The sequence below is a fragment of the Sphaerodactylus townsendi genome, linkage group LG05, assembly GCF_021028975.2.
Source record: "Sphaerodactylus townsendi isolate TG3544 linkage group LG05, MPM_Stown_v2.3, whole genome shotgun sequence".
NCBI classification, from domain to species: domain Eukaryota; kingdom Metazoa; phylum Chordata; class Lepidosauria; order Squamata; family Sphaerodactylidae; genus Sphaerodactylus; species Sphaerodactylus townsendi.
Window position 1 is genome coordinate 107,240,366 of NC_059429.1, and position 15,946 is coordinate 107,256,311.

Genomic DNA, 15,946 nt, shown 5'->3' on the forward strand with positions numbered 1-15,946 from the left:
AGAGAATTGCATTCAGTTCCCTTAATCCAATTGCTTTAAGCTAGCATAATTTATATAGCATTTATATGAGCATCACTGATAAAGGATCACTGTTTGGACTGGTGCTTTTCAACCTGTTCAGCAGTGACCTGGAGCTAGAGGTGAACAGTGAGATGGTAGATGATGCCAAATCATTTAGGATGGCTAAAACAAAATGGATTGTGATCAGCTCCAAAATGATCTCTCCAAACTGGAGGAATGGACATTATTAAATTGTAATATGATACTGGGAGTATTATAATTGTTGAGGATTTTATTATTTATGGAAATGTATATTTTTGTATTGTTAGCCACCCTCAGCCTATCCTTGGATGAGAAAGGGTGAGGTTCAATGTGAGCAATTGTGAAGTTATGCATATTGGGGCAAAAATCCCAAATTCACATATGCACTGATGGGATCTGTGCGGGCAGTGACAGACCAAGAAAGGATCTTGGGGTGGTAGTGGATAGCTTGAGGAAAATATCAACCCAGTGTATGGCTGCTATGAAAAAGCAAATTCCATGCTGGCCATAATTATACAAGGAATAGAGAATGAAACTGCTGTTATCATACAGTCCTTATATAAATCTGTGTATTTATACACACTTGGAATACTGTGTATTCTGGGACACCTGATGAATACTGCTAGGAACTCTGTAAAAATGATGATTTCTCTCCATTGCTATTTTAAACTCTGGATTAAAAAACAAGTGAAATGAATGACTCCTTACCATTTAGTGCTGTTCAAGCTTTGCATATCAATCTTTGCCCCTGTTAATAAAATCCATAATGATGTGAACTCTTATCCACAAAAGTTTATGCCACAGGAAAACCAGTCTGATTCTTTACAGTACCACAAAACTGAGGCTCATTCCGCACATGCAGAATAATGAACTTTCAAACTGCTTTCAGTGCTCTTTGAAGCTGTGCGAAATGGCAAAATCCACTTGCAAACAGTTGTGAAAGTGGTTTGAAAACGCATTATTTTGCGTGTGCGGAAGGGACCTTAGTTTTTAAGTAAAACTTCTGAAGTGTGTATCATGTTCTGAAACTGTTAGGACCTCATTGTTTAATAATGGCATAGTACAAATTTCTGTTAGTACAAACTAATGTATTTGATGTGCAAATTGATCAATATAAAAATACTGTGCCCACAAGGTTTATTTTTACATTATGAACTCCTGAACTTTTCAGTGAATAGGTGGTGAACCTTGACTGTATCATGATCTATATTCATGCTTTACCAATGGGGAAATTGTCAGTTGTACCCTGCCCAGGGGCTCTGGTGATGGATGGGAAATAAATATACAGAAATAAATAAAGCATTTTTCCTTCCTGCATTTTCCCTGATATTGGCTCACTGATAATTAAGCTGCCACCATGAAGAGAATCCCTCCCCTTTGTTATGCTTTCCCCTGGCTATCTTGGACCACCAGGAGTGTGGTCTGTATGTGTGTACACAAGAGAGAGTGAGAAAAATAGAGGTCAGTGGATTGCATTCCCTCCTATTGCCTTCTCTTCATCTGTGTCCACCAGAACTGTCCTTATTCAGCAGTCAAGCACTTGGTCAGCATACAGCAGAGTAACCTGGCTAACATAGGTGAGATGCAGTCAGTTCATACTCAAAGATCAATAAAATAAACTTGAATAGCTACATGCAAAAATCTAGAAAAGACAGATAAGAAACAAATCAATAGGAAGAAACAAATTAATAGGCATAATCCTAAGAAAAGAATCAAAAGTGGGTTTGCTAGCTAATCCTATAGTTACACAAGAAGATCCCTAAAATGTCTGAGGAATGGATACAAGAACTTATATTTAAGCCTATTCATGATCTGAGTTGATACAGAACCCAAGTCTGTGCTAAAAGTTATAAAGATTCTCTTGCAGACTGTTGAATTTTCCAACCCAATAAAATTTGTGGTGTAGGCTTAAAGTTTTCTGTCAGATTGCTTTGACCAATCATGTCAAAAGTTTGGATAATGTGGTTAAGGACCCAAAGAAGAAAACTGGCTCCTCTGAAAGCTTGCCTGCATGTAAATTAAACTGGGATTCAGTTTCCTGTTGGTTAGTTCATAGAAAACCATAACCCTGTGTTTTCTCCTCCGTGGAACTTTTATTAGGACTTTTATTGCCCTCACTGTTATCCTTTCACTATGCTGCCCACCTGGGGCCCAACAGGCTGCCTGAGTTACAGGAGGCAGTCTTGGATTGTTGTTGAGTATTCAGGGGGTTGTTGTCCTTGGGGATTTCAACATTCATGCCAAGGACTTCATGGCTACCATGACGATCAAGGCACTTGCCCAGAATATTTTGGGGAAACTGTGGGGTCCTGCTGAGGAACTGTTGCTCAGACCCCATGGGGTCATGCAGGATTTAAAAGGATTGTGCGCCTATGCTGCTTAACATCTACATGAAACCTGGGAGAGATAAACAGATTTGGAGTAAGGTGCCATCAACATACAGATGTCACCCAGCCCTTTCTCCTTAATTGCTGTGTCAGTAAATCTGTGGAGAAGGTCATGGGTTGCAGGAGAGACAGTAATCTGAAGCTCAATCCAGACTGAGATTCTGTTGCTCAATAACAAAGCTGCTTGAAAATTGAGAAGTCAGCCTATCTTGAAGGGGGTTGCACTCCCCCTGAAGGAGCAGATTCATTGCTTAGCAGTGCTGTTAGATCCTGGCCTATTGCTGTGTTACGTTTTATTCAGTAAAGTTTAAGGATTTGGTGTTTTTTAAAAAAAAACCTCCAACAAGATAAAACACCACCTCCCTGCAACTGCATGCGATCCTCATTATCTGCATCCTGGTTTATATGTGCCTTCTCTCCCGGCAATAAGTTCTCTTAAAGAAATATACCTAAACAACACAAGCTGGATGCTCTGATCCCATACGTTTTCAAGGCAAGAGACATTCTATGAGGTTTAGCTGGCACACACCAACTATAGGTACCCACTGAACAGCAGGATTTGGCTACAGTGATCCATGCTCTGACCACATCTAAGTTAGATTACTGCAATGCACTCTCCAGGAAGTTGCATTTGAAAACCGTGCAGAAATTATATTTGGCAGACAGGCTACTATCAGGAGCAAGACATCATATCACTCCTGTGCTGTACTGTACTGTGCTGGCTGTCCTTTAGTTTTCAAGTACAATTCAAGTGATGTTTCTCACTTTAAAAGCCCTTCATAGCTTGAGGCCAAGGGAATTTGCTAGCTAAGGGAATCCCACTAGCTAAGATCGTCCTCACATGACCTGTTCTTTGAACCCACACCTTCAATGCTGAGGCAGGTGGCAACCAGAGACAGGGCTTTTTCAGTGATGGCCCCTTGCCTGTAGAATTACCCTCACCTGGCACCTGCCCAACTCTCTTTTGGTTTCAAGCCAAAACGTGTCTGCTTACCTAGGCTTTTAATTCAGCATTTTAACTTCATTTTTAACCTGAGAAGTATGTTTGTCTTATTATGATCAATTGGTGTTTTGTATTTTTAATGCTCTCGCTGAGTGTTTATACTAATTTATGGTGTTTTAAGTTTTTCATATTTGACTTTGTAAGCCACCAAAGCGTTCCCATGGCGCAACAAGGGCACCTATACTTATTCTCTATAGAGCTCTCAGGAGCGTGTCAGGGTCGAAGCCCGCGCGCTCCAGCTTTGCCCTTGGCAGGAAAAAGCACCACCGCAAGCCCGAGAAAACGTCACCATGGCAACCGCAGGCCAATCACGGACTCCCCGCTCTGGCGTCACGTGAGTCCGTGGCGCCGCGCTCAGGAGGGGGATCCTTCGCTTCTTGCCGACCTTTCACCCCAAGATGGCGGCGCCCGTGGGTCCGTTGAAGTTTTGGAAACCTGGTAAGGACCGGAGGAACGAGAATAGAAGACATTGGAGGCCGGGGAAGGAGAAGGGGCGGCGGGAGGATCCAGAGATCTCCTTTATTCCTTTAGTGTGGCGTGGCAGGCTGTTGAAGGAACGGGGGGCGGGGTTCGTCAGGCAGTGAAGAGCTTGCTTCGTTCTTTTCCTGTGCATTGCAAAAGGTGCTTGCGGGTGGTGATTTGGGATGTCTCGTTTTCACGTTCATTTTTTCTCCTGCTCAGCCTGTGATTCATGTTTGTCGGGGATATATGTGAAGGTTTTCAGTTCTCGTTCAGAACCTTCTGAATAGTCGGCTGAGAGGGGAAGTCCTCTGCACATGGTCAAGAGCACTTTCGCTTGTACCTCCTTAGCCCGTACTCCTTTGTGAGGCGTGAGCTGAAAATAGTGTCCGCTGCTGTACTTTTATTATTAATCTGCATCAGTGATGGCTTTATTGCTGCGAGGGGTTTCAGCTTTATTGAGGACAGCTTTATCTTGCTTGCTAGTTGGAGGAGCTATTAAGGTAGCATTTTGAAGCACACTTGGCAACAATTCAGTTCCATTGCGCACATTGGGGGTTTCTAGGAAATTGACTTGTACAGGAATCAGGTTGATGCTTATTGCGTTTCTATTCTTATTTCTATCCTAAAATGACAGAAAGGGAAAATGCACTAAAATTGGCTAAAAAGAAAGGAGCACTCCAATTGGTAAAAAAAAGAGAGAGAGAAAGATGTGCACTATTTTATTCTTGGGCTTATTTTATTTATTTATTTTTACATTTATACCCCGCCCACTCTCCCGAAGGACCCAAGGCGGCTTTACACAGAAATACACAATAAAAACAGTACAAAATTACAAATACTAAAACCAGTTTAAAACCAGTTAAATTACAAGATGGCTTTAAAAAATCCTAATAGTATAAGTATTATTTCTCTAGGAAGTATGAAATAGTGCACTGTTACATGTAGCTGAGTCATAGCTAGGACTGGATTTGCAACTTTTCATTCAGCAGCTTATAAAAAGAGAACAAAACTGAAGCCACTGAGTATTTTGACTCACCTGCTAGCATAACAGCTTGAACAAATTGCGTGCTACATTTGTTTGTGTAAAGTAAAAATATAAAGTTATGGAGACCTGAATGGAAAGACAGTATGTTAAAAAGAGGGCACCTGGAAATTACAAAGGAAGGGTTGCATATGACTGGAAGATCAACGAGGTCAACATTATTTTCTCTGGTGAAATCAGATACTGTTCCCACTGCAGCTTGTAAGACAATGAGTACTTACTGTGGAGGTAGCAATCTTTTTGCAGTACTAAGCATTTTGCTTGCCATCTCTGTTAAACCTGCATTATTCTCTTGTGACTGTTCTACCATGAAGGTTAATTACAGCACTATAGAGCATGATATTTAATAGGCTTATACTTTATTAAAATTCAAATCATTGGTCTTTTCTAAACGACATATTCAAGAACATTGCTAGTTACAGCAATATTTTCCTTAACACATATTTTAATGTATACATAGTCACAAATTACTAGTATTGTTTCTTTTTGAGAGGGCTTTGAAAGGACAGAGTGGGAGAGTGTGCACCTCCACACTAATGTAGCACCAAATAATGATCCTTACAATGTAGTATGTTTGTTTTTGAGGGTAAATTGTTGGTGAAACCAACTTGTGACATTTGCTTAAACTACTGGACAATTTGCTGCAATCCTAAAAGTAAAGGTATATTTTTATGTGGAAGGTAACTTATTAGTGATTTGGACAGAAAATTGTCTGTGTGGAAAAATGCTGATGTTTTATTCTTCCTTTGAAAAAATTATGTCTTACATACATGAATATAGCTGCTCTTTACCTATAAATGTAGATTATGAAGCATAGATAAACCCCAGTACTTAGACATGGTCCAGGTTTGCACATGGTATATTTGCTTTCTGTTAATAACTTTATTTAAATTTGAATTGGAAAATTTTTAATTTATATTTTTGGGATATTTCCATCCCTGCTTATTGGTGAATATTAATTATGTTAATAAGACTAATTCGTTTGAAAAACACAATAAAAGTGGTTGTTGTGACATTTCAAGAGAGAATGCAACCTTTCTAGAAAATACTGGGTCAGGTAACAACTGACTCCTTTAACCACAGACATTGTTTCATTGAAAGAATACAAGGGTTTTTTTTCAAATAAATCAAAATCTCTTTCCCTTCAAAAAATCTACTGAATCTTTCACAAACAGTAAGTAGAAGAAAAGATACAATATGAGAAGGTGGTGGCGGCTGTTCCTGTATGCTCATGGACTGAACCGATTGCAACATCCCTTACCCCAATATTTTGTGTCAAATTGCAGTTTTCCTACTTTATGCTCATGTAGATATTGTTACTTGTTGACAATCTATAGTACTTCTATGAACTGTTTTCCAAGAAAATTAAACATGTGGTTAAACTTCTTTTGAAACTATTTCTTTTGAAATCACTGGGATAAGCTATTTAGCTTCAACTCAGTGGAACCCTCTGTGTATATCTCTAGTGAACAAAAAGCTTGAATGCTGAATGAATTCATCTGTCATGCAGACGGCTCTTCATTCAGACATTTAGAAAGTTTTGTAAGAGTTGGGCCTTGTTCCTTCATACATTGAGGCAGTGAATTGCAGGTATAGTTCAGCTTAATGTAGACTGCTCTAATGGGCTAAGCCTGACTTAATTGTTTATAGTACTTTCACTAGTAGTTGTAGCATCATTTGCTTTTCCTCCCCCACCCCCTATTTAGCAATTGTTCTACAAAGAATAAGAACTCTTGACTTGGAGTAGGGAGCAGGGTGCCTGTTGCTCCAGGCAGTTGGTCCCTCATAAATATTTTTTGGTGCTGCTACTTTTCCAGCATGGGTTCAGTTTTATGTTACAGAAGGTACTGCTTTTGTTACAGGAAAAGGTGGGATCCAACTGGCATGTTTCCCTCCATTCTGTTCAGCACAGTTTGAAGCATTCTTCCAATTTGAGTGGCTCTTCATCTGACAGAGGAACCACCTAAGCTGGAGGAATTCTTGAAGTTTTGCTGTGCAGAATGGTAGGATACATGCCATTGTTTCTCTCTGAAAATCACTTATAATTTGAAAATCTAACGTTCAAGTTGCAAAGTTTTGGAAACAAACTTATACTAAGCACACATACACAAACTTCTGTGTGGTCGCTTTTGTGTTCAAAAGACGTGGAAAGTGGTGCCACAACATGGGACATGGCATGTATTTGGCCAAATATCATCTCAGTTAATCTTCAGCTGAGCAGCATCCAGTTAACACAGATGTTATTGTGAAACAAGAAGCACCAGGTTCAGCACAGTCCTCACAGAATCATACCTCCATCATTTCCATTCTTTAAATACTATTCTCTAACTGTAGAATTAAATTAATATTTTTAAAAAGTAACTCAACATTCAAGTGCTGATGTTATGCCTTGCACAAGTGGAAATAATTATTTGAATACTGCAATATTTGCACAAGCATGCCACCAATTTTTTTAAAAAAATCACTTCCAGTGACATAATAGCCTTTATTCTAGTGTAAGTTCACTGCAGAATGCAGGCCAGTACAACCAAGCGAGCAACATCCTGATGGCTGAGATGCACAGCATTCTTTCAGATACCAGTACTTTCCAGCATGTTTGATTGCATGCATTACATTCTACATTAGCAATATTTTAATAACTTTTGTCCACTACACAATATTTGGCTTTGCTTTCCATTGTTGAAGTATATTGGGAAGATCACTATTTTTAAGTAAGACTTCTTTTGGCATGCCAGCTCTGTAAATGGTAAATTTAATTTTATCTTTTTTTCTGACAGTGTTAGCCTGCATTCACTGTACTTATTACAGACAGTTTAGTGAACAAAATGATCCATTACATGTGACCTTGGCTACTATAGAAACTTTGATTTGAATTATTGCTTTCAACAAGTGATTGTTTAGCTCCTGACCGGAATGTTGCAGAGGTGACATACATGATTAGTTTCAGAATATTATAGTTGGGTGCACTACACTTTTATAATCTAAGCAGCACAATGGACTATTGGTTTTTCTCCTGATGCTATGAACGGGCCAAGTTGTAATGACTGTTGCGGAGAAGATAAATGGGCAGTCATAGCTGTCACCACTTCTGTAAAAGTAATATTGGAAATGAATTTCTAGAAAAGCTATATGTTTGTCATAGTAATGGGAAAAGGCAGTTCCATGAGTATTCTCAATAATGCTTACTGAAGTCTATGTTGCTCCCAAATAAGATCTGTTTGGTGTGAGGAGAGCTGATTGTTTTGGTAATGCTGTTTGGTTCTGTACATGCACTAGAGTTGGTCAGTTATGGAGATTATCTCTGCAGTGTGTGTTAAAAGTCTTTCTATCCAGGCCCAGAAGAGTCTTTGGGGGAAAAAAGCCTTTATTTCAATGCAGAATAGAATAAGAGCTCTTTGGGGTTGGTGCCTCCACAGCTTCTCATATATTGGGGGTATGCAAAACTATAATGGGAACTTTTCTAGAATTCATTGCACACCTTAAAAGTATGAAGAGTCATGGAAGACTTCAGATGTTTGACGCTCAACAGTGCATTCGGGGAGTAGATGAGACATGTACTCCAATTCTTGTCTACTTGATGGGGCAGAAATGTGTTGCAACAGCCTTCCCCCTCTCCCCCAAATTCCACAGGGCTCTTGTTGAAAATACAGAAGTATTTCTGCAGGTTGACACAAGTTATAGTATAGTTTAAGAAGCTTCTCATTCTTATACAGAATGGATGAAAAATCTTTATCCCAGATGATATGGAATATATAGAAAAACCAGCACATTTGGCGATTCATTCTGTGCTCTTGGACTAGGGCCGTGGTGGCGAACTTATGGCACTCCAGATGTTCATGGACTACAATTCCCATCAGCCCCTGCCAGCATGGCCAATTGGGTCGCCATGAACATCTGGAGTGCCATAGGTTCGCCACCAATGGACTAGGGGATCCAAACTTGTTAAACATTTTGGATTTGGGCAAAGAGTTATGGGCAGCAACACAGAATGGCTGCCCAGAGGAGCAGGGCTGGTCAGGCAGTGTTGGGAGGTTTCAAGCCTAGGGTCCTCATATGATGGATTTATCCAGTTACAAATGGGTGTTCCCTAAAAATGCAGAGAAGATGTCACCTGGGCTATTCTGAGGCATCTCCTGTATCCAGAAAGCAGAAAAAAAGCTGACATTGACTTGGGGGAAAAGGTCCTTTTCAGTTTCCAAAGAAAGAACAATTGCCAAGCCTAGAAATATAAGAAAGTCTGTGTCTAGGATGAGCTCAGTGCTTTGCTAGTCAGTTAGCTGATAAGGAATGACCTAAAGCTCCTTTTTCTGTTGCATTCAAGACTCCTTGGGTTTTATTCCCACGAAATAAGAAGCAAATGGACACTAGGAAACTCACTAATGGGTGCAGGCCAGGTTGGGGATTAATGCCCTAGACCAGGGGTAGGGAACCTGCGGCTCTCCAGATGTTCAGGAACCACAATTCCCATCAGCCTCTGTCAGCATGGCCAATTGGCCATGCTGGTAGGGGCTGATGGGAATTGTAGTTCCTGAACATCTGGAGAGCCGCAGGTTCCCTACCCCTGCCCTAGACTGTGGCTAATCCCTTTTATTTCCCCAACTGTGTCTCAATGTAGCCAGTTATGGCCCGGGAGCTAATGTTTACATTCTTGAAGATGTCAAGTCGACAGTGAAGAAATGAACAACACTGTTCTGTAATAACATCTTGATTGTGAGGCATGCTAATCAGCATGACATATGCATAACCATGTATGCACATTAATATTGATGAAAAACACTCCATACAAATTGACAACATGCCAAAATGATTTTTTCCAGTAATTGAGGGTTTGTGGCAGTGTTCGTTAATTGTGATGTATGAAGATGTGTCCATATACATGCAATAGCATTACTGCTTATATCAGCTTAATAAATGTATTTACCGGGCCTTAGTCAACCTGCCGGCTGGCATGATGAGATAGCCATTGTTCTTGTTGTCAGCTATTGTTTGGCATGACGCCTATGAAATGAAGGACATCTCAATGAATTACTGAAGGACGAAACTGCAAATTATGCATATCCATAATTAGTTTATTTTCTTTCCTTGTAACATCAGTTGCATGATTCAGCACTTGCTGCTGTCCATGGTCTTTTGTCTCCTGCAACGAAACCACAGCAGTTCAATGATATTTCTCATTTTTTAAATGAAATTGATTTGGGGCTAAAATTTTATTCCCCTTTTTAAATAGTTTATGTATGATCCTTGAATCAGCCTGCGAAAAGATAAGCCATTCGTCTTACATATGTATATTTAGATGCTGTATATGCTTAATAGGATTAAGGTCCATTGAATGAAATGTGGGTTTAACTGTGACCTTTGGTGATGTCTGAACTGAGTAGGATCCTTATCCGTAAACATATCTAAGATCACTGCTCACAAGACCTTGTTTAGGATTGTAGTTTTAAAGCCATATTTTATGCATATTTACTCAGCTGTAAACAGACTGAATTTAATAGGATTTATTCCTTTGCGGATAAGCTTCAAACAGTATCAGTGACAATACTTTGAATATAACTCAGAGTTTGTGATAGAACAGTGTACTACTGTTTATTTATAAGATTCCCCCCCCCCCCCAGTTGGTATATTCTCAAAACCCACTTTCTCAGGAATATCCAGTGAAATTACCAGGAACACCTTTATTTACCTCTGACACAATAATTTCTTCAACCTTCTTTGAGTTGGTTCCTGTCATGAGTTGGAATGAATAGAAGAAATTCTGCTGATGCAAGAAGGGGTCCAGCAAATGTTTAGATTGTGTAGGGTAGGGATGTCCAACTCTGGTGCCCCAGATGTTCATGGACTACAATTTCCATCAGTCCCTGCCAGCATGGCATGAACATCTGGGGCACCAGAGTTGGACACCCCAGGTGTAGGGAGTCTGCAGAAGGTGGGAGGAAGCAGGAAGGATCCCATCTAGTGGTGGTGCATTTGCAGTTCTTTGGATCCAATCTATTGTGAGTTTTTTTTAAGTCATCTTATCACTGATGATGATCTTTGTGTCTCTGTGTGTGTTTGTGTCATGTAGGCACAGAAGGACCAGGGGTCAGCCTGTCCGAGGAGAGACAGAGTCCTAGTGAGAGCTCTGGGGTTTCAGTCATCTATAATCCCTATGCTTCCTTTTCTATTGAACAGCAGAGGCAAAAGTTACCAGTTTTTAAGGTATAAATTATCTTTTGATGTTTGCACTAGCTTATACGTATTATCTTTCTTTTATATATTGGTTCTCAAATTTTAACCATTTCATCTCTTAAATTAACCTTGCAACAGAGAACATACTTCAGTAACAGGACTGATTGTACATTTTTATTATCCTCTGACAAAATGATTTTTTAAACATTCCATTTATGGTGAATTATTGTGCATAATAATTTTGTGCTAGCAGTAAATCATGCGTGCTGCAATTTGCCATTGAGTTTGGCATGCCTTGAATTTTAATAGTCTTATGGTTACCTAACTTTGTTCTAGGCTGTGGCATAAATATTCACACATTATTGTCACTGACTAAATACATCTCATAATTTACATATTAAGATTTATTTTTATACATCTATATTCATAGCAATTAAATCTCTTTTCCCTTTCAGCTTAGAAATCACATCCTTTACCTGGTAGAGAACTATCAGACCCTAGTCATTGTCGGAGAAACAGGATGTGGGAAAAGCACACAGATTCCTCAAGTGAGTATGAAAATAATCATCAGTGTATCTAATTCTTAACATGGCTCCTACTACGGATACTTAAATCCAGAGACTGAGGCCATGGACAGATAAGACACATCCATCTACAAACCTAAGAAAAGCCCCAGGTCTGCAGAAAAATCAGAAATCTTTTTAAAAAGGAAAAAAAAATGGGGGGAGGGGGAGGTTAAATCTCCTCAAATGATAGGAGAAACACTTGTAGCTTTAACGAAGGAATGCCCTCAGTGACTGTTGGTGGCAATCACCGTTATATTGTCAGACTTCAAGCCTTGATTTTTGTCAGTAAAAGGCAGTGGGGGAAATGGTGGGGTCTTTTCAAGGGCTTTCTTGGCATTTAATGGAGGACTAATTGGCAGCAATTGATAGGCAGTGTGCTACCATGCAACTTACATGACACTTTCTGGCCTGGATGCTTACTGCTGGTTGAAACCAACCATCCCACAAAAAACAGTCCGGGAGGCCCGAATCTGAATCCCTGCTCTGCTGTGGAAGCTCACAGGGTGCTTTTGAGCCAATCCCACAGACTTCGCCCAACCTAACTTGCAGAGTTGTTGTGAGGATAAAATGGAGGTAGGTAGAATGAAATTTTGGAGTCCCCATTGCAGAGAAAGATGGGATATGTATGAAATAAACATGCCTGAAGGTGAGGGCCAGATGTAAGGTAGGTTGCTTGGTAGGTGAGAAGGAGAGAAGGAAGCTGGGAAAGTTGAGGATGTAGGAGCTGTTACAAGGAGAGAAATGGTGTGGGGAATGGGGTTTTGGGCAAAAGTGGGAATTTTATTTAATATTAACTTTTGCAAATAGTTCCACTGATTGTCTGGGATAAATATACTGGATATTAAATCTTTATACCATTTCATTATAATGGGGATTTACAAACAAACCAAAAAGCCCGTTTCTTTAAGGATCTCAGAGTTATGAGCATGATCCCCTTTCCCCTGCATCCTTATAACAACCTCGTGAAATGTGGTTGACTTAGAGATAGTAGCTGAGCCAGTTATAAGTCTGTTAATTTTTTTTTCAGTTTTGGTGAGTATTTTACAAACAAGATTTTATTAGTACTGTTAAATGTATATTGACCTTTTTCATTTGGCTACGGAGACAAATTGGAAATGTTTATTGCTTTCATTTGGATGTTTAACTATTGCTAAAGTGGAAGAAAAGGAAGCTGTCAAAATAGGTATTAACTCAGTTTAAGAGTTTATTTTCAGTGATTTTTTTCTTCTCTCCCCTTGTTCTTTTATAGTATTTAACAGAAGCTGGGTGGTCTGCTGAAGGGAGAGTTGTGGGAGTAACACAGCCTCGGCGTGTTGCCTGTGTTTCAGTGAGTGTCTCTAGTTCAAAATGTGTAGAATGAACTACGGATTATTGTTTTGGAAAATACATCAGCGGCTGAAACATTATCGTAACATTTCATATTTGGAAAAGAGGTTTTTAATCAACTTTTAACATAAACCAGATCGTAGTTAAGAGAAGAAGAAGAGTTTGGATTTATATCCCCCCTTTCTCTCCTGTAGGAGACTCAAAGGGGCTTACAATCTCCTTGCCCTTCCCCCCTCTCAACAAACACCCTTTGAGGTGGGTGGGGCTGAGAGAGCTCCGAAAAGCTGTGACTAGCCCAAGGTCATTCAGCTGGCAAGTGTGGGAGTGCATAGGCTAATCTGAATTCCCCAGATAAGCCTCCACAGCTCAGGAGGCAGAGTGGGAAATCAAACTGGTTCCTCCAGATTAGAATGCACCTGCTCTTAACCCCCTACGCCACTGCTGCTCCCTTAAACTCTTAAGTGGGTTTTGAGATTTACAAGGTGTCAAGTCTGTCAGCCATTGACTTGTGGTTCACACATTTGGACTGGATAGTCCTGCACTAGGACCTCAGGTCTAGTTTCTCTGCTGTTAACTGTTTGCTTGGTGTGGATTAAGTGACCTGTTCTGGAGACCTGCGTGGATCAAGCAGTGTTGTTTGGCAGAGATTTCATTACTGTTGTGTCCACCTTGTAGCTGTGTCTCAATGTCTTATAGAAAGCAGATGGCTGAAAAACAGAGGAACTGATACAATGGAGGAATGAAAAATTGATCATAGTGTGAGCAATTGTAGAGGTAGCTAATTTATGTCTGCCTGGCACAATCCAGAATATAAATCTGACACAGTGACCATGCGAAACTAATCCTAGGTTTCAGCACAGTGAAAAGGTAAGGAGCTGATAGTTGCTTGCTGGTGTAGAATAGCAGCAAAATGCTTGTTCAGCAGGATCGCTAACTGATGGTGAAAGTGTGTGCTCTAAGTATAATTTGCGTATCATTTTCATGGCCATGGTAGATTTTGTTATGTAGCTGATGGCCATGTAAAACACTGTAAAATTTACTTTCAGAATGAGAAAAAGGGCACAGCTGGCAGAAAATTGATATAGCTGGGAATCAAGACATGCAATCTTGATTTCCCTCTTCCTGGCCATTCAGGCCATTACATACATAGGCCAGGAAGGAGATGCAATTATTAGTGATCCTTGAAGATTCTGGGTATACACTCAGTCATACTGGGGAGTTAATGTAGCATGAAGTTCCAGTAGAATTTTTCTGCTATGGCTGCAGATAACACTTCAGTATGTTGGACTAACTTCTGGTAAGCTGTCATCCAGCCAAAGTCAGATGGCTGAGAAGTGATAAATACTGTTATTGTAAAAAGCCTGCCTGCAATATGAATGGTTCTTGCCCAGGTTTCTGACACTTTCTGAATATGTTTAGACCTTTCCAATCTTCATTTGTTCTATAAGAGTTCTCAAATGAAGATTGGACTCAGGCTATAAGAAGATAGTTCTAGATGGGTAACCATGTTAGTCTGTAACAGCAGAATAAAACCAGAGAGTCCAGTGGAACTTTTAAATACTGGCAAAAATACTTCCAACATAAACTAGCGCTCACTTCATCAGATACTTAGGAGGGTAAATCCCATCAGTTGGTTTTATATATGCAACAGGTGGGGTGGGAAATGTTTTAAAGAGAGGCTGGTTCAAAAACGAGCCATTCCAAAGTGTAATCAGCTTTCAGGGAGTGGATGAGAGGCACTCCCATTTGTTGTAAGATAGAGGGTGGATGTTACCAAGAGATGCTGGTTTAAAACAAGATCCAGTTTAAAAATTAATCAGTTCCCTCAGAATGGGTGTGAGACATTCCCAAATGCTGATAGATAGGCAAAATGTAAAACCTAGTGCAAGATCAAATGAGAAAAGCAGATGCTTTGGGAAATTGCAGAGGCATAATTGAAATAATTAGCATAAGTAATAGGTGAGGTACACCAGTTATGAATACCTATGGTGAGTTTGGAATCCCAGGTTCCTATTAAGCTGGTAAAGATTATATTTCTTGAATTTGTTTGTGAATTTTAATTAGGTAATGACACATTGGTCCCTGGTAAGAAAACTGACTTTTAGTCCAGCAATAGAATGTACTGAAAGATTCAGCTTTCTAGTTTCACCACTTTCTGAATATGACCATTTTTAATGTCGGAGTTGCATTAGGCCCTCACCATTTACAGATTTGTGGCTAACAATTTCACATATTTGTGATCTGATCACGTGATATATACTGCAGCATGTTTTTATTCATACCGTGCCATCATCATAATAATTGCATCATAAAATTTTAAGGGAAATTTGGTTGTTTGCTACTGCTTTCCAGTATGTTAAGAATTTGACATTAATCGTGATTTTTGGAATGGAGCCCATGAGAATGGGGAGTGCCTTCGTGGTGTAGTGGTTAAGAGCAGGTGGATTTTAATCTGGAGAACCAGGTTTGATTCCCCACTCCTCCACCTAAGTGGCTGAAGCTTATCTGATGAACCAGATGTGTTTCCATACTCCTACATTCCTGCTGGATGACCTTTGGCTAGTCACAGTTCTTTGGAACTCTCTCAGCCCCACCTACCTCACAAGGTGTCTGTTGTGGGGAGAGGAAGGAAAAGGAGTTTGTAAGCCACCTTTAGTCTCCTTACAGGAGAGAAAGATGGGGTATAAATCCAAACTCTTCTTCTTTTATTCTTTTTTGTTTGTTCTGACCTCTGTCTGGTGTAGAGAGTAGAAAGGCAGTGTTACATGATAGGCATGCATATTTTTGGAGGATGAGGAAGTGAATGGCCCCCAGATGGCATCTCTGGGCCTGTATAAGCACCTTAAAAAGAAGCTGGACATCATCATATGAGGATTGAAAGATGTAGTAATTAAGCTTGTAAGAAACTAAGTAATTGGGATTAATTTAACTTAATTCAGTCTTTTGTTTT

At 39.9% G+C, this 15,946-nt stretch overlaps 1 protein-coding gene across 4 annotated transcripts in view; it reads left to right on the forward strand.

Annotated features, from left to right (window-relative positions):
- The first annotated feature begins 3,786 nt into the window (after positions 1–3,786).
- DHX35 (DEAH-box helicase 35) overlaps positions 3,787–15,946 on the forward strand; it is a 42,225-nt gene continuing 30,065 nt past the window's right edge. For all 4 annotated transcript variants that reach the window (XM_048497742.1, XM_048497743.1, XM_048497744.1 and 1 more), the window contains exons 1-4: positions 3,787–3,870; positions 11,001–11,134; positions 11,560–11,652; positions 12,920–12,997. In XM_048497742.1, the coding sequence (XP_048353699.1) occupies positions 3,831–3,870; positions 11,001–11,134; positions 11,560–11,652; positions 12,920–12,997 (345 nt within the window). In that variant the 5' untranslated portion in view covers positions 3,787–3,830. The remainder of the gene's footprint in view (positions 3,871–11,000; positions 11,135–11,559; positions 11,653–12,919; positions 12,998–15,946) is intronic.